Raw genomic sequence first — 15069 nt, forward strand, 5'->3', positions numbered from 1 at the left:
CTGTGTTTTCAGACGGTCCACTCTGTCTTTATATTGCAAATTCTGTGTATGTGTGTGTGTGTGTGTCTGTGTGCGTTAATGCCTGTATACGGATGTGTACACTTGTTTGTGTGAGTACGAGAGAGAAAGGGAGACGCTGTGTTCTCTTTTCCTCTGTGTTGCAGGTACTGACTGTTTCCATCTATATAAATATATTCTCACCTGTTCATGTGCGTGCAACAGTCAATAAACAGAAGCTTGTGCTTTTGATTAAAGCCCTCGCTGTAACGGCTGATGCATTTATCTTGTTTCCTTTTTTTTTTTTTTACCAGATGTCTCCGTTGTGTGTGTGAATGTAGCTGTCAGGCTCCAAAGCTCATCCTATTCACAAGATGTATTAAAAAGATTAGTGTCAGAGGTGATTTTATTTGAGTTACATAAATCTGGTGGGATTTTTTTCTTATGGTAAGAACAGGTTAGAATATGGCGGGACGTTAAAAATGTTCAAGTATTTCAGTGGGATAAACTCGACTTTAGACTGGGGCTGACTGGCACAGTCACCAACAGCAGGGTGAGCCCCAAAGATACAGACTGAAGTGGTTCCAAACACCAGTGGGCCCAACTAAGGGCTTACAAGAAATTCAAAAAACATACAATATTTCAACTTTAAAAATTGCCTAATTTCCACATTTTTTCTTGTGGAACACTGGAGAGCTTCACCTCTCCAGACGCCTAAATGTTATTCAAAAGAAACAACCGGAAAGGAGAACATCATCACTCTTGTTGAACTGCTCAACACTTGTAGACAGAAACCTGTTGCAAAGGGCCTTTGGTTTGGACTCTGGTTTTGCTGCGTGTCACTGACTAAATGAACCAAAATCCCAAACAATAATCGTTTCATTCTCCAAAATATGCTAATATGGCAAATTTCATTGATCTATGCGAGATAACGGGAAAAAGCTGCACCCGACACAGCTAAGACAGATGGTATTTATTCTCCCCAGCACAATCTGTGCCATGTATCAGGTAACACGTTCCTAATATGGACACAACTCCCTCCAGTCTGCTTACGAATGTCAGTGGAGTTATTGTACAGGGAGGAAGTTGTGGTTTTAGAGGGCCACTTAACTCAGGCTTCAGTGGAGCTCTGTCTCTCTCAGCCAATTGGTCTTTAAAATTCCCACTCATGCTCCACAATTGTTGATGTTGTCAATCATAACACATTCCTCAGTGTTTATTCCATAAAATTCTGAGATGTGCTGTTTTCAAAACACTATAAGTCATGCAATGGCATTGAAACATCTGATTTTGGTGTTAGCATTTGTTTTGAGAATAATGCGACCCCTCTGCTGCAGTAACAGGTTAAGGTAGGTATTTATGCCATGTATCTTACGTTGCTTTGAAAATTATCATGGTTTTCTTGCTTATTTAGTCAAATGCTCCTGCATAAAATGAAAACCTGTTGTTGCAAATGTGCACAATAAAACCTCTGCAGCCCAGTGTTCATGACAGAAATGCACAGACCAAACGTGTGGCTCTCCAAGTCAAGTAACAACAGTCTTGTTGATGCTTGTTAAATATACACTGGCCAGCCACTTTATTCGGCACAGCTGTATGCACTTCAGTGTAACACTTAACATTTGTGTTTGTGAAGCTCAAAATGATTCAGTTTTTGGTGAAATTGTCATAAATAAATAAATTCAATTATATGTTATATGTATTGAGACTGTAGTTAAAGGTGGTGTTGTACTGGAGGACATTATATTTAAAGGTGTCTCTATATCTTTCTCCTCCACAGCTACAGGCATGAGAGGGTCAGAATATTATAGCATGTTTTGTTGCAGTAGTTTTGACTTGATGTTTGAGTAATGCTGACATCTTTACGCACAACAGACTTGACCTTACAATGCTCCCTTCATCCTGACTCTACAAACAAATGCATCCTCAGTCTTAGATGTGCATCTCGGTGGATGGATAACCTTTGGACTTGGTCCAAACGATGATGCAAATAACAGTTTAGTCTCAGTGGCACCATTTATATAATATCTAGCATCTCAGTTATATAACAGGAACAACTTTGGGGAATTTCGCCTTGGATTTGTGATTTTAATGGATTAACTTTGAGGGTTAATGTTACAGGCTACAACTATTAACTCTGGTTAAGAATGAGTCATCTTGGTGTAATTCCTCAATTCATTACCAAAGAAGGAGACGGCTGAGGCCGGTTCAGATGCACCCTAGAACCAAGAGTCTTAACCAAAGTCAGCACATCTTTTGTAAACAACAGAAATAAAGAAGTGTTGTGATGATAATTCGCATCAGAAACTGAGATCCCTGCACTGCAGACCTGTCTCTTACACGAAAAATGAATTCTAAGTGCTCAGTGTTGCTGATGCAGAAAAGTTTTTTCGTGATCCAGAGGCCAAAGAAAACTTTACCAAGAGAACTTGTAAGATTCCTGGCTGAAGTCATTGTTTGTGAGAGCTTGCAGAGGTTTGGCTCACGTCCTGTTTTGCTTTTCTTTTTTCTTCCTCCCTCTGCTCCCCCAGTCTTTTAAAGCTGAGTTGCCTCCGCAGAGTTTACCTCTTGGCCAAAGCCACCGGAGACGCTGCTGGTGTCGACTGAGAGGCGCTTCATCTGGACAATTTGGAGAGGTGAGTTCAAAACCACAGCTGTTTTATTTCTGCACATTATCAAGCAGCAGCTCAGTTCACATCATGTGCTATTTAAACAAGTATCGCGACAGAAAAAGTTTTTCGCTGGAGCGCTGTGTGGGCTATTAAAGGACAGTTGTGCCAAATGCGTAATTGCGACTATGATCTTATGGGATGGACCGTTGCAGTTTGAGTTGTACGTTCTCTGTTACACAAAGTGTCTTTACTGGAAATACTTAAATATGTGCAAGCGATTATTTTGAGTCCATCTGACCATTTTTGGGGGCATGGTGGTGTTGCACCGCCCAACAGGTGATGCGCTTTGTTTGCTTCTGCAAAGGAAGGTATTTTTGGAGTCAACTGGCCCATATCTGTGTATTCAATTCCATATCGTTTTTTAAAGCAAGCACACGTCTTTGTCTGCTCAGTAAATGATTCTTATTTCCAGGGTTTCTCTTTTAAAATAAAACACAAGCACATTCACTCAAATACTGTTGTGAAGTCAGATTTTGGGCTACTTGGATTAAAATTGTACTCTAATAGGTGAAACCACCCGAAGTTATATAAAGTGGTTAAATTTAGCATTTCAACAAACTATATTAGTAAAGTAATGCTTACATGTCAATGCATCAATAAAAACAATAATATAGATGTATAGATTAAAAAAGGTTATAAGGTACATGACCATACAAGAAAGAAGCAGAAACAGTCTGTGTCCAATTAAATTATACCTACAGGAGGGACATTACATCATACTCCAGTGTATCTCTGGAATAAACAGACCTGCTAAAGACGCCTATCCCCTTTGACAACCCTTCCCTATGTATGAATGTAAACTACACGGTGTAATCCAACATTGTAAGCTGCAGGGCCACTGCAACAGATCAGTATCTATTTCTCCTGTACAACAAATGGTGTGTACTTTTAATACTGTACTACAGTGATGTTGTGTCTGTGAGCAGCAGAGCCCAAAGGTACCATCTGAATATGTTACATCTCCCTTCTGGTTTGGGCAGCAGCCAAACCAAATGCATGATGTCATTACAGAGACCAGGAGATCATGGTCTTTCCTTTGGAACGCTGGACCTCCCTGTGGTTCCAGTATGACTTCACCACCCTTCAAAACCTATAAAGACCTATGTAATTGAAGTAATATATTAGGCCTCTTTCAACTTTAAAAGACTGCTTTTTTTTAGTGCATGTTTTTGCTGCTTTTTATAAATAAGTTTTAAGCCTTAGAAGTCTTTCATTGAACAAAAAAAAAAAAAAAACTCTACAAATCCCACAGTATAATTAGAGATCATCTGTTCATAAAGCCTGGTATGAGTGTGCATAATTTCTGCCATGCTTCAATGAAGCTGTTGTATGTGTGCGGTCTTCTTTCCATTGGATCATCAGCAGGACGTCTGGAACCTTTGCTGCCTTCGGTTTATTCTATGCTTTTGTTGAAAACTGTGTCATCGTTCTTTTTGTAACTGCAAATGGAGCAGAGAGGCAGAGAAAGAAAGAGAGAAAGAGAGGGTGTGCCTGAGTGCAGCTGACTGAGTCGATGAAACAGCCTCTCAGCAGCTCAGCACAAGACTCCTAAATAGGCAATTCTCCTTGTTTGTCTGTGTGGGCTGAAGAAGCTGTGTCTTCAAGAAGCTTGTCCTGTGCTGCTGTCCTCTCCCATTCCTCTGTCTGGCCCGAGAAAAGCCTCAGCACATGATTACTTTGTAGTGTAAGAGCCACAATAAGTAGTAAGAGAAAATGAGAGGACTGGAGTCAATACCTTCTGTAGGGTTTCTAAAAGTGAAGAACTGTGTTTATGACTTTGTGCAAATCTTTTACATAAGTATCAATACCACAGAATTTACTCTGGGTGTTTTTAGAGCATTATTCTGTGCATTTCACTGTCGTCAATCGGGGTTGAATTAATTTGAACTACTTTGTATACTGTCAGGATAACATCTAGAATAAACCACCATCTTTCAGAGGTAGAGCATGTATTTTGTATATAAAGTAGTCAGTAAAATAAAGTACCTCAATCCTATACTTAGAGTGCCTGAGTAAATGTGCTTTCCACCACTTTATGGTTTAAACTTCATTTGACATAGAGCAAGAAATGCTAATGAGAACACAGGGTATGCAACCGGGGCTTAGGATTTTAAGTATTTTCTCTTGTGGGAAGATAAATGAAGTGAGATGGAAAAAATGGTGTTTCGGTTTATTTACCATTTTTATGTACAAGCTGAAAGTGATACTTAGTATCACATTGACTTCCTGCGTCTTAATGTGGTGCTTTATGTGCATCTGTGCTGAAACATTGAACCCATAGCATCAACGCAGGCAGACTGATTCCTCTCTGTAGCGTACAGCCCCACACATGAGCAGGGGGACTGATTTTTTTCAGTGTTTAGAGGACTATGACTGATGAGAGGTGAGGTGCTGCTAGCCTACAGTGGAGGCTTTATCTGAGAGTGTCAAATGTTAGCCACACTCTCATCCAAGCCACAGCCTTTGGGCAGAGCACAGCGCTCCCCTTGTGGCCTTTTGTCCACACATATTTGACCTCGGTGTCTCTGGGTCTTGTAGCCGCGCCCTGACTTTTTCCAGCCACCCGCTGACCTTGTGTTTGTGTTGTAATACAGCTCTGTGTGTGGACAAATGAGAGTGTGTGTCTTGTTTATGTGTTTTTCTGTGTGTGCATGGTGAGTCACTTTTCCCCTGACAGAGATAGCGTGGCTCAGTCTGACACCGCTCACTAACCAGATTTGGAGAGTGACTGAGACACATGGATATCCAGGGCAGAGGTCATGCTGAGAGAGCGCCTGGGCACATACACCAGGCTTTTGTTGCTGTAACAGTGGAAAGAGGGCGGCTGCTTGTTCAAGTTATACTTTTTTTACTGAGAAAGTACATGTCACGTTTCCTGTTCCTGTGTGCTGCCGTGTGAGGTGATGGACTCGTAACCAGGAAGCAACGCCTGCTAAACAATTCATGACATACATCATGTTTCTTCAGTTTCAAAAAGCACACACTACATATGAAAGGTGATATTAGTAACTATTTTCATTAGTGTCTTGAGCAAGTTTAAAACTTCTTGTCTTAAAATATATAAAATTAGTCCCATCACATATTTACCCTGGGTTCTCTCACTTGGAAAAAATTATTTATAGTAGTGTTTATTGTTCCTGATGATTAGTAGTTATTTCTGGCCTCTAAAGAGACAAACCTGAGATGGCCGACGGGGAGGTGGGCATTCCGGCTTTATTATCCATTGGGACAGCAGCCACTGGTGGAACTAACAGGATGACTAGATGAGACATGCCGAATACAGTATGAAGCCATTAGTATGGTCAGAAAATCAAGACAGGTGAAACATATTCTTCAGCTGAAAAAGTTGATTTAACACTTTTTATTTAGACATGTGTTAGTTACAGCAGGTAGTCAGGCAAATGTAACAAATATTCTTGTGTAAAAGAGGCGTTGGACCTATCCTGGTGTTGATGTGAAAGGCGGCTGTGGCTCAGGACGGAGAGCGGGTCGTCTCCTAACCCACAAGTTGGCGGTTTGACTCCTGGCTCCTCCAGTCCAATTATATAAAAGTTGGATCATGAATGATAAATTTCTCTGACCTTGATATTTGAGAAAACAAGTTGTTATAGTGCTAAACTGTCTAAATTTGATATTTGGTGATGTGTGTCATCTTATATTTCCAAAAAGTCATCACCTGTTTATTTGGCTAACACAGGGTACGTGAAGACAAAAATATATTTTTTATTATATACAAATTATGTGGCTGCTAACTTAGCATGCCATAGACTTTATATAGAGTCTAAGGCATAAGTAGGCAAAGGTTTCTGAAAGTAGGAAGTCTCCATCTGACCATAACACAGAAAGGTTAGCTATAGTTTGTTTTGCTTAGAATCCTTTTTTTGTCAGCCTGTACTATATAATGTGCACCCAGTGTTTTCAGCCTGCACACTGAATAGCATGCAGCTTTCAACAACCTCCATTCTCTGTTAAACGCCATCATCATCATCATCATCATTATTCCATCAGTCGCTTGTTAGTTTAGGAAGAATCTTGTCACCTGTTCAGTCTGTCTCACATTCAATTTAATGCAGCAAATGGTGGAGGCAGAGAAGTGCATCATGGTGAGGATCAGGAGAGAAGAGATGAGGGGAGAGATTTCAACATTTAAAACAAGAACAATTCAGATTTAAACAAGTGTTGAAAGAAACAGATGAGGAAGAAGAAATGTCCTGATGTAACACAGAGCAGATTGTGTGCCTGGGAGGTTTCTGTCGAGAGGGAGCCATGGCGCCACCCTGCACATTAATTTGTCTTTGTGGGTTTAGAGTAATTGGGTGACAGATTATAAAACAGGATAAACATCATGTTGTGCTTATGGTAATGGACCAAATCAAAACTGTAATTACAACCAGATGCCCTTTCAACAACTGAGCACACAGATACACACAGTCTAGCCCCCTGTATTGATTTGTTTAGTGCCTGATACGGTATATTAAGAATTAATTTCCTGTCTTCTCATGAAGCTCTAAGTCTCCTCTCATTTCCATGATGACCCAGTATTTCTGTATTTAAGCTCGTTTAACTTTAAAGGCCTAAACCAGATTAAAGTGAATGATGATGATGGTTTTGATCATTATGTTAGTTGGCAGTAATCAAATACTAAAATGTAAAACTGAATTTGAAATGCTATATTGAATATTATACAGTATAATCATTTATCAAATGACTGCATTTAATTTCATTAGTGTCACATGATCCTGGAGCTCCCTTCAGCTCTACAGAGGTTTGTTTTGATCATCTTTTGTTTTGGTTTAGGAGGACACAACTTTAGTGTTGTGCTTCATTCTCGTAGCAGTGTTTTCATATACAGCTGTTTTCAGCAGAAACACTCTGGGTGCTACCTGTCAAATATGAAAGAGCGGACAACATTAACTGTGAAAATAGTGGAGCCTGTGATAGCTGTGATTTTTTTTTTAGGAGGATTTTAAAGCTTACATTCAGTACGGTGCATTTCTGGTGTTGATCTCAGTAGACTATAGTCGTCACTGCACATTCAGTTTCGTGAGAGGATTCGTGATCCGCTTTCGCATTTCTGTTAGGATGTTTCTTGTGGCTTTAGAGAAAATATTCTGTCTAGTAATAAGAATCACTGACAAAACAAAGAGATGCACATAAAACAAAAATAATGTTGCTGACTTTACAGTTTGTCTTCGAGAATGTGGCATTTAGTTGTTCATTAGGGTAAATATGTATAGATACATGCACCGTCATGAAGATGTTGGGATGGAATGCGGCATTTAGTTGTTCATTACAGTAAATATGTATAGAAACATGCACCGTCATGAAGATGTTGGGATAGATACAGTGTGTATGACGGTCCACGACACTTTGTCTGTCCTCCGCTCAGTGAGTCGTATCAACTCGCTGCTTCTTTTAGTCATCCATTTGTGTTATGATCCGACATTTATGTTCTGAAGACTCTAACAAAACTTTTTATGTTATGGCAGTGGGAGTATCTGTTTTCCCTCATGGCCAACTTTCAGAACCCTCGGACTGTGTTTTCTTTTTTATTACCCTCTGATGTTACAGCAGTGGAATCTAGTCCTCATCACCTAATCTATCCCCTGTGCATCACTCTATTCTCATACCCTAAAAAGGACTGGAGGAGCAGAAGGTTGGGTTTGGACATGGGGTCAGGGGTGTGTGTGGGGCATGAAAGGGTATATACAGCCCCCCATAACTTAAAGAGAAGGTGCGGCCTTTGGGTTTGACCCTCTGTGGATGGTGCTGTCTCATCCTGTCTTTGTGTTTGTCTTTCTTGTCTTCTTCATTTCCCCCTGACTGGAACCAAACATGACTTTCTACAGACACTCAGGTAACATTTAAAAAAAAGTTGGTGGCAAAGCTAATTAAGATACTAATTGAGCTACTAGATGTATTATGTTTCATAATCAGGGTCAAAATGTAAAACCTGTTTACAGCTGGTGTGTCTATGCTCAGGAGGAATTGTCCTGGATATAGGACGTTTGTAGAAGGATGTTTCAAAATAAACCAAAACTTTTTATAAGTTAAGAACAATAGTTTTGTATAAAGCTTTGTGACAGTGGAATTTTCAGATAATCCGATTGGTTTCTAAATTGTCTCTCTTTTCTTTTTTTTTCTTTTTTTAGCTTTAGAAGTAATAGAAAGTGTGGATGCAGATTATTTTTCCATTAAGATAAGAACTAACTCATAATGCTGTTTTTTAGATGGAATGCTTTGTAATGAACACATGAATTTCTGGGTGCAAAAGATATCTTTCAAGCTCCAAGGTCCACTTAGATGTTTGGAGCTTTTGCTGATTTATTTATTTATTTTTTTGGATGTGTAACGTGTTTAAAATCTTCTTCTCCCCTGGCTGGGGAATTGTATTTTATGGTATTATAATGTGCTTTAGTGATACACTGATACAGATTTATGCTTTTTCATTTAGATAAAAACAAAACACATTGGTATTTTCCAGATGAAGTTAAATACATGAGGGAGTCCTTAATAACATAGGTCAAGAAGTTGGTTTGGAGCTTTCACCTATTTGTCATTTCTTGATGCATGTTGAAAGGCAAAATCACAGCCGGTTCCAGGGTTTGCATTGAACTTGCATTATAAATTTTGCAGCAATATTTTTTCTGTCACCATGATAACAAGATGTGACTATGTTAAAATGACCTGATTTTGTAGGAGGCCTACTTTTAGATAACTCTATCCACGACGGAAGAGAACAGAAAGTTTCAACAATGTAGCTGTTTATTTGGCTGATGTACTTTCTGGCTTTGATCTAATTTGTCCAGTCTCTGACTCATCCTTCAAACTGGTCCCACTCTGACCTTCTCACTTAAGAGGACCTCTCTCCTAAGGGATCACAGTGATATACTGCTCTCCTTTCACAGCTGAGGAACTCTACATACCATGCCTGTTTGACAGGGGGCAGCTGTCGCACTATTTGTTACAGAAGATTAAAGTTCTGGATAGGTCTCAGCTGGAACCACAATAGCTGCATAACCCCAGTAGTCACCGCTCTGCTGGCCCCCTCCATAAGGTCAATGTACTTTAAATAGAGAATTCAAGTCTAAAATAGACCTCTGCTCTGAACTCAATAATGAGACCCGAGTATTGTGCATGTTTGTTTGGCTGTTGGAGATGTGTAGGTGGAGAGGGGTGTGCCAGGGCTCGGTCCTCAGTCCACTCTTCATCCCTGCTGCACAGCTGCAGATACTTCTTCCTCCAAACCCTCTCCCATCAATCCATCCGCACTCACTAGGGACACATACCACTCTTTGGGAAGCGCATTTCTTTCACACTGCTGTTTACCACACCTCATTTAAATAGCTGCAGACCCCTTTTGATAAATATTATCCTTGTTCCTATGGTTACCGAGACTAAATGTCATTCCACCCATTGTTTTCTCCATTGCTCCTTTTGCCCCTGCTGGATTAAAATGATATCTGTCGCGCTGAATAACTTTTGCTAAAGTTCACACACGGTTCAGCCGCTCTCCCTGATATCCTGTAAAATAAAAAAGCTTTAAAATGATGTAGATAAAGCTTAATAAGTCCACACACTCCATCCTATACACAGTTGTTCCAGGAAACTACTCAGCCTGCTCCCAGTGGACGCAGCTTGAGATGGGGACACAGGAATGTTGATGAACGAAAAAACAGAGGCAAGTGAGTTTACAGTGTTTACAGCAACAGCCAATAAAATGACCTGGTCAGAATGCAGGCAAAAGAGGGAGTGTGCTGGACTCGACAGGGAGGTCTTTGGGGTTTTTAGGGGGAATGACTCAGACAGTCTAAAAATATGACATAAGCTTTCCGGGGAGAGCTTGATAAAATGTCTGGAAGCCTGAAAACATGCAGATAACAAGCAGACATCTGTGGGCGGCATTTTTTTTTTTTTTTTTTACTTCACTCATGCTGCCCTCAACTGTGAGGTATGCTGTTGTTTAGAGCTGCATCTCTGGGAAAACACAAAAACAAATTCACCGCCTCCTTTGTTGTGCATTGTTGTTGAGAAGTCAGATTTACAGTAACTACTTTCAGCATTGTTTTACCGGTCGCTAAACCCAATTACATCTGTGTGGAATTGTCGTTTTTATCGATCTTGTTCCTCGTTTCTTTCCACCCATGCTGTAAAGCACTATGAATCAGCTGTATGGCGCACTACTGTTTTTATATTTGCTGTTGTTGAATGGGACCTTGTGTGTGTTGTAAAAGGCAACACTGTCCCCATCTGGCATTAAATGGAAAACTCACCAGACAGGATAAACGTTTGCAGGTCGACTGTCTAACAGTTTCCTGTGTTTCCCCAGGTCCCAGGAGTTACCTTACCTCCACCATGACCGATCGCTTCGACTGCGCCTACTGCCGTGACAACCTGCACGGGAAGAAGTATGTGAAGAAGGACGACAAGCACGTGTGCACTAAGTGCTTTGATAAACTCTGTGCCAACACCTGCGCAGAGTGCAAACGTCCTATTGGTGCTGACTCCAAGGTGAACACACAGTGTGTCTGAGTGGGGGAGAATGAATGAATGAGTGAAAGAGGGAGCGACCAAATCATATGAAGTCACTCGTGATCAGTCTGGATAGATGAAACATTTTAAATATGATACACAGAACTTTTTAAACTTTATATACAGTATGTACATACATGAAATGTGTTGTGATTTCTGAAAACATTTCAGAGCAACAAGTAAAAAACAAAGATTTTATAGATGAACAAATCACCTGAAACTCTTGTGACTGACAACAAATGTTTGTAGTTTTGTTCTGTTTCACAATGCATATTTTGACTTGTTAGAAAAAGCACGTGCTACTATTAACCTCAAAAAAATGTGTTCTCTTAAAAGGCCTGTTAAACATTTCTGAATTTTAAAATCTCTGTTATGATTTGGTGGTAGAGAAAACAAGAGAGTGAGTAATGGAAAGAATCTGTATCTGTGTTTTCCTCTCTTATCTGTTCTGACAGGCCTCAGTCTTTAACTTTCTGTCTTCCAGCAGCGACAAGTGCTTCCAAAACACCCTCACCACTCAGTCACAGATAAATGTGTGACAAACATATGCCATTACTACTTATGGAACTTTATATCTTATGCCACATTTCCACCATCTAAGTCCCCTATCTCCTTCATTGCACACAACATCCCAGTTCAATTCATCTCTACTTGCACATGAGTGTTTCCTGTCCCTGAGACAGTCCAGATGATGAGTCAACACTTTAGTGAGGTCTGCATGAGGATTTAGTGGTGGCACCTCTGCTCACCTTTCTGTGTGTGTTCAGGAGCTGCACCATAAGAACCGCTACTGGCACGAGGACTGTTTCCGCTGTGCCAAGTGCTACAAGCCGCTGGCCTCTGAGCAGTTCATGGCCCGGGATGACGGCAAGATAATGTGTGGCAAGTGTAGCTCCCGTGAAGATGGCAACCGGTGCCAGGGCTGCTATAAGGTGATCATGCCAGGTGGGTTTGCCTTTACACTTTTGTTTTTTTAAAGGCCCTGAAAAGCTGAAAAAAGTGATGTCAAATACCATGTGCAAATCAACAATTATTAACATTCGAATCAAAATCTGGTGAGATCTGTGGGTTTGTTTTCTAAGTTGCCAAACACTGTAAATCAAACCTGATCAAACTACACCTGCACTGTCCTGATGAAGGGGATTAGCTTAGCTGTGTTAACTTTGATTGTCCCAAATATTTCAGAAAAGTAAGTAGGAATTCAAACCAATCTTTAAAGCCCTTAAAAAGGAAAAAAAGAAAGGCAGATTTGTAATGACATTCAGCTATTGTCCTGAGGAGTTTAGATGCATTTTTGAGTCCCTTTGTTTAATTTATAAGGCTGTTTTGCTGCATCTGACCTGTTTTGGCCTCTCTTTGATATTACTTTGCTTTAGAGCACTGTGTAGTTAAATGAAGTGCTACTTAAATAGAAGTCATGATTACCAGTTACCATAGAGATCCTAGGTTAACTGGTAATCATGAGGTCCTTTCTCATTTGTACCACTCAGTATACATTAAAACCTCCTCAACAAGCAGTGGCCTGCTGGTGGGTCACTCATACAGCCAACCTTTAAGTTCTAGTGGAGATCCAGATTGTCCAAAATTAACAAATACTGTATGTCAGGATTAAATCATCATGTCAGATCATCATCTTCAGTGATGAATGAATAAATGTAACTACTTATGACAAAACAACAAGACAAAACTACGCAGTATGTTAAGGGGTTATTAACTTCCAACCCAAATGGCTTTTTATTTTGTATTTCAGGATCCAAGAACGTGGAGTACAAGAACAAGATGTGGCACGAGGAATGCTTCAAATGTTTTGATTGCAACCAGCCGATCCACACACAGAGCTTCATGACCAAGGGTGATAACTTCTACTGTGCTGCCTGCCATGACAAGAAGTTTGCCAAAAAGTGCTTCCACTGCAAACAGGTACACGCACCGACTGTGTATGTTCCGTGAATGTACGCTAATGTTTGGTAGTCTGGAAGGAGTCATACTTCATACTTCAACTTTACTTAAGTAAACAACCGGAGTACTTCTTCCGCTATTGAAAATAAAACTATAAATTCACTTTACCCCATTTCAGCAGAAAGAATAAGCTTCCAGCCACTGTTTTGTTTGACAGCATGATCAAAGTGTCTCTCTGCTCCTCTCAGCCCATCACCTCTGGAGGGGTCAGCTACCAGGACCACCCCTGGCACTCTGAATGTTTCGTGTGCAACACCTGCCGTAAACCTCTGGCAGGAGCTCGCTTCACTTCCCATGAGAACAACATTTACTGTGTGGACTGCTTCAAGACTGATGTGGCTAAGAAGTGTCATGGCTGCAACAACCCCATCACAGGTCAGAGCAGCAGAAAACAGTGCTTTGTCTGTATGATTTATGTTGCAAACAAACTAGGGTTGCCTTGCATTTCTACAGAATGCAAGGTGGAATTAACAGACAGTGTTTTGTGTCTTTTGGGTATTTCCTGCACAAATATAATGGCTTCTGACAAATTATAATCCAGTGACAGATAACTCAGTAGACCATAATGCAATGCAGTCATATGACATTTTGGAGGATAAGATGAATATATTAGGAAAGTTTTAGGGGTAGAGTCTAGAATCACTGATTATCCAGACAATGGAGCTTAAAACTGCTCTTTTAAATATGCCAATAAAGCCAGTAGTTCAGTAGTTTGGATACTTGCTTCTATTATCTACAACTTGCACTGCTGACAGGTGTGCTGTTTCTGTCTCTGCAGGGTTTGGCCGTGGCACCAATGTGGTGAACTACGAGTCCTTCTCCTGGCATGAGTACTGCTTCACCTGCAAGAAGTGCAGCCTCTCGCTGGCCAACAAGCGCTTTGTCATGCAGGCAGAGAACGTCTACTGCCCCGACTGTGCTAAGAAGCTGTGAACTGCACAGTTAGCTTTGCAGAAGATCGCTGTTTAAAGTGGATTTGCACCAAAACTGACTTTTAGACTTGTTCTGCATATAAGCACATTTTCTCATAAAATTCCACTTTGGGGAGTTTAAAACTTTGTTTTATGCTTCATTAAGCATAAAAATGCGCAAACAGTCAATTTTGGTGTAACTTCTCTTTATGAAGTTGACAGACTAGAGGTTATTTCAACTAAACATGCGTTAGCTTGAATCATCTATCAACATATACGTTATTACTGCAGCTTGTTTTAGTGCCATTGGCCACTAATGTGGCAACAAAGTATATTTTGTGGGATTGAAATATGCACCATTAATCTTATCTAATCCAGCATTTTGTGCAGCTTTGAGACTGAAAAAAATCTTTAATCTCTTACTGGAATTTAAAATGCTTTACATGCATACTGCTACTCATATGTACCAGCTTTCATTAATAGTCTGTTACATCTCCGAATGAACCGATAAGAATTTCAAAAAATGTTGAGTGAATTTAAATGGAAAAATTAGACTTTAGAGATCTGAGACAAGACCTGCTCATGTATTCAAGACAAAACAACAATAAAAGCAACAACATAAAGCCTGTTTTTCCTTGTAACATCACAAATTAAAACATGGCATGGGAATATTTTTGCAAGACTTTATTGTTTTAACAGTTTGTATCATCTCAGTACACTTTAGATATCTTCCTAGAACAGATTTTACTTGTGGACAGGGCATTGTGTTAGGTTTGTAAATCTAACAGAGGAATATTAATATTCACCAAGTTGCCCTGGTTGGACAGATTGATTGTCAAGGCCGAGGTAAGGACAAGCTTTCTTACTTATGTGTAACACACTAAAATAATAGGTCTCAGTCTAAGGCACCGTTCTATTCTACAGTTAGACAAGGTTGAAGATTAAGAACAGTCACCTCTGCACACAAGCCCTTAAAGATGCAGCAGGACCTGGAAAAG

General features: G+C 40.1%; 1 protein-coding gene across 1 annotated transcript; it reads left to right on the top strand.

Moving 5' to 3' along the window:
* The first annotated feature begins 2491 nt into the window (after positions 1-2491).
* Positions 2492-15063, top strand: fhl1a (four and a half LIM domains 1a). The gene is made up of 6 exons (XM_020589796.1): positions 2492-2633; positions 10999-11180; positions 11969-12146; positions 12952-13121; positions 13349-13535; positions 13939-15063. Exons 2-6 carry the CDS (start codon positions 11025-11027, stop codon positions 14091-14093), a joined length of 846 nt encoding a protein of 281 aa, XP_020445452.1. The 5' UTR covers positions 2492-2633; positions 10999-11024; the 3' UTR covers positions 14094-15063.
* Positions 15064-15069: the final 6 nt, after the last annotated feature.

This window comes from Monopterus albus, unplaced genomic scaffold, assembly GCF_001952655.1.
Source record: "Monopterus albus unplaced genomic scaffold, M_albus_1.0 scaffold2.1, whole genome shotgun sequence".
NCBI classification, from domain to species: Eukaryota; Metazoa; Chordata; class Actinopteri; order Synbranchiformes; family Synbranchidae; genus Monopterus; species Monopterus albus.

What these genes read in the sequence shown, in the direction of transcription:
- fhl1a (XM_020589796.1), top strand. Translation starts at nt 11,025, where the DNA reads ATGACCGATCGCTTCGACTGCGCCTACTGCCGTGACAACCTGCACGGG. An exon ending in CTATTGGTGCTGACTCCAAG is followed by an intron (nt 11,181 to 11,968) that starts GTGAACACACAG and finishes GTGTGTGTTCAG; the next exon opens with GAGCTGCACCATAAGAACCG. An exon ending in AGTGCTTCCACTGCAAACAG is followed by an intron (nt 13,122 to 13,348) that starts GTACACGCACCG and finishes TGCTCCTCTCAG; the next exon opens with CCCATCACCTCTGGAGGGGT.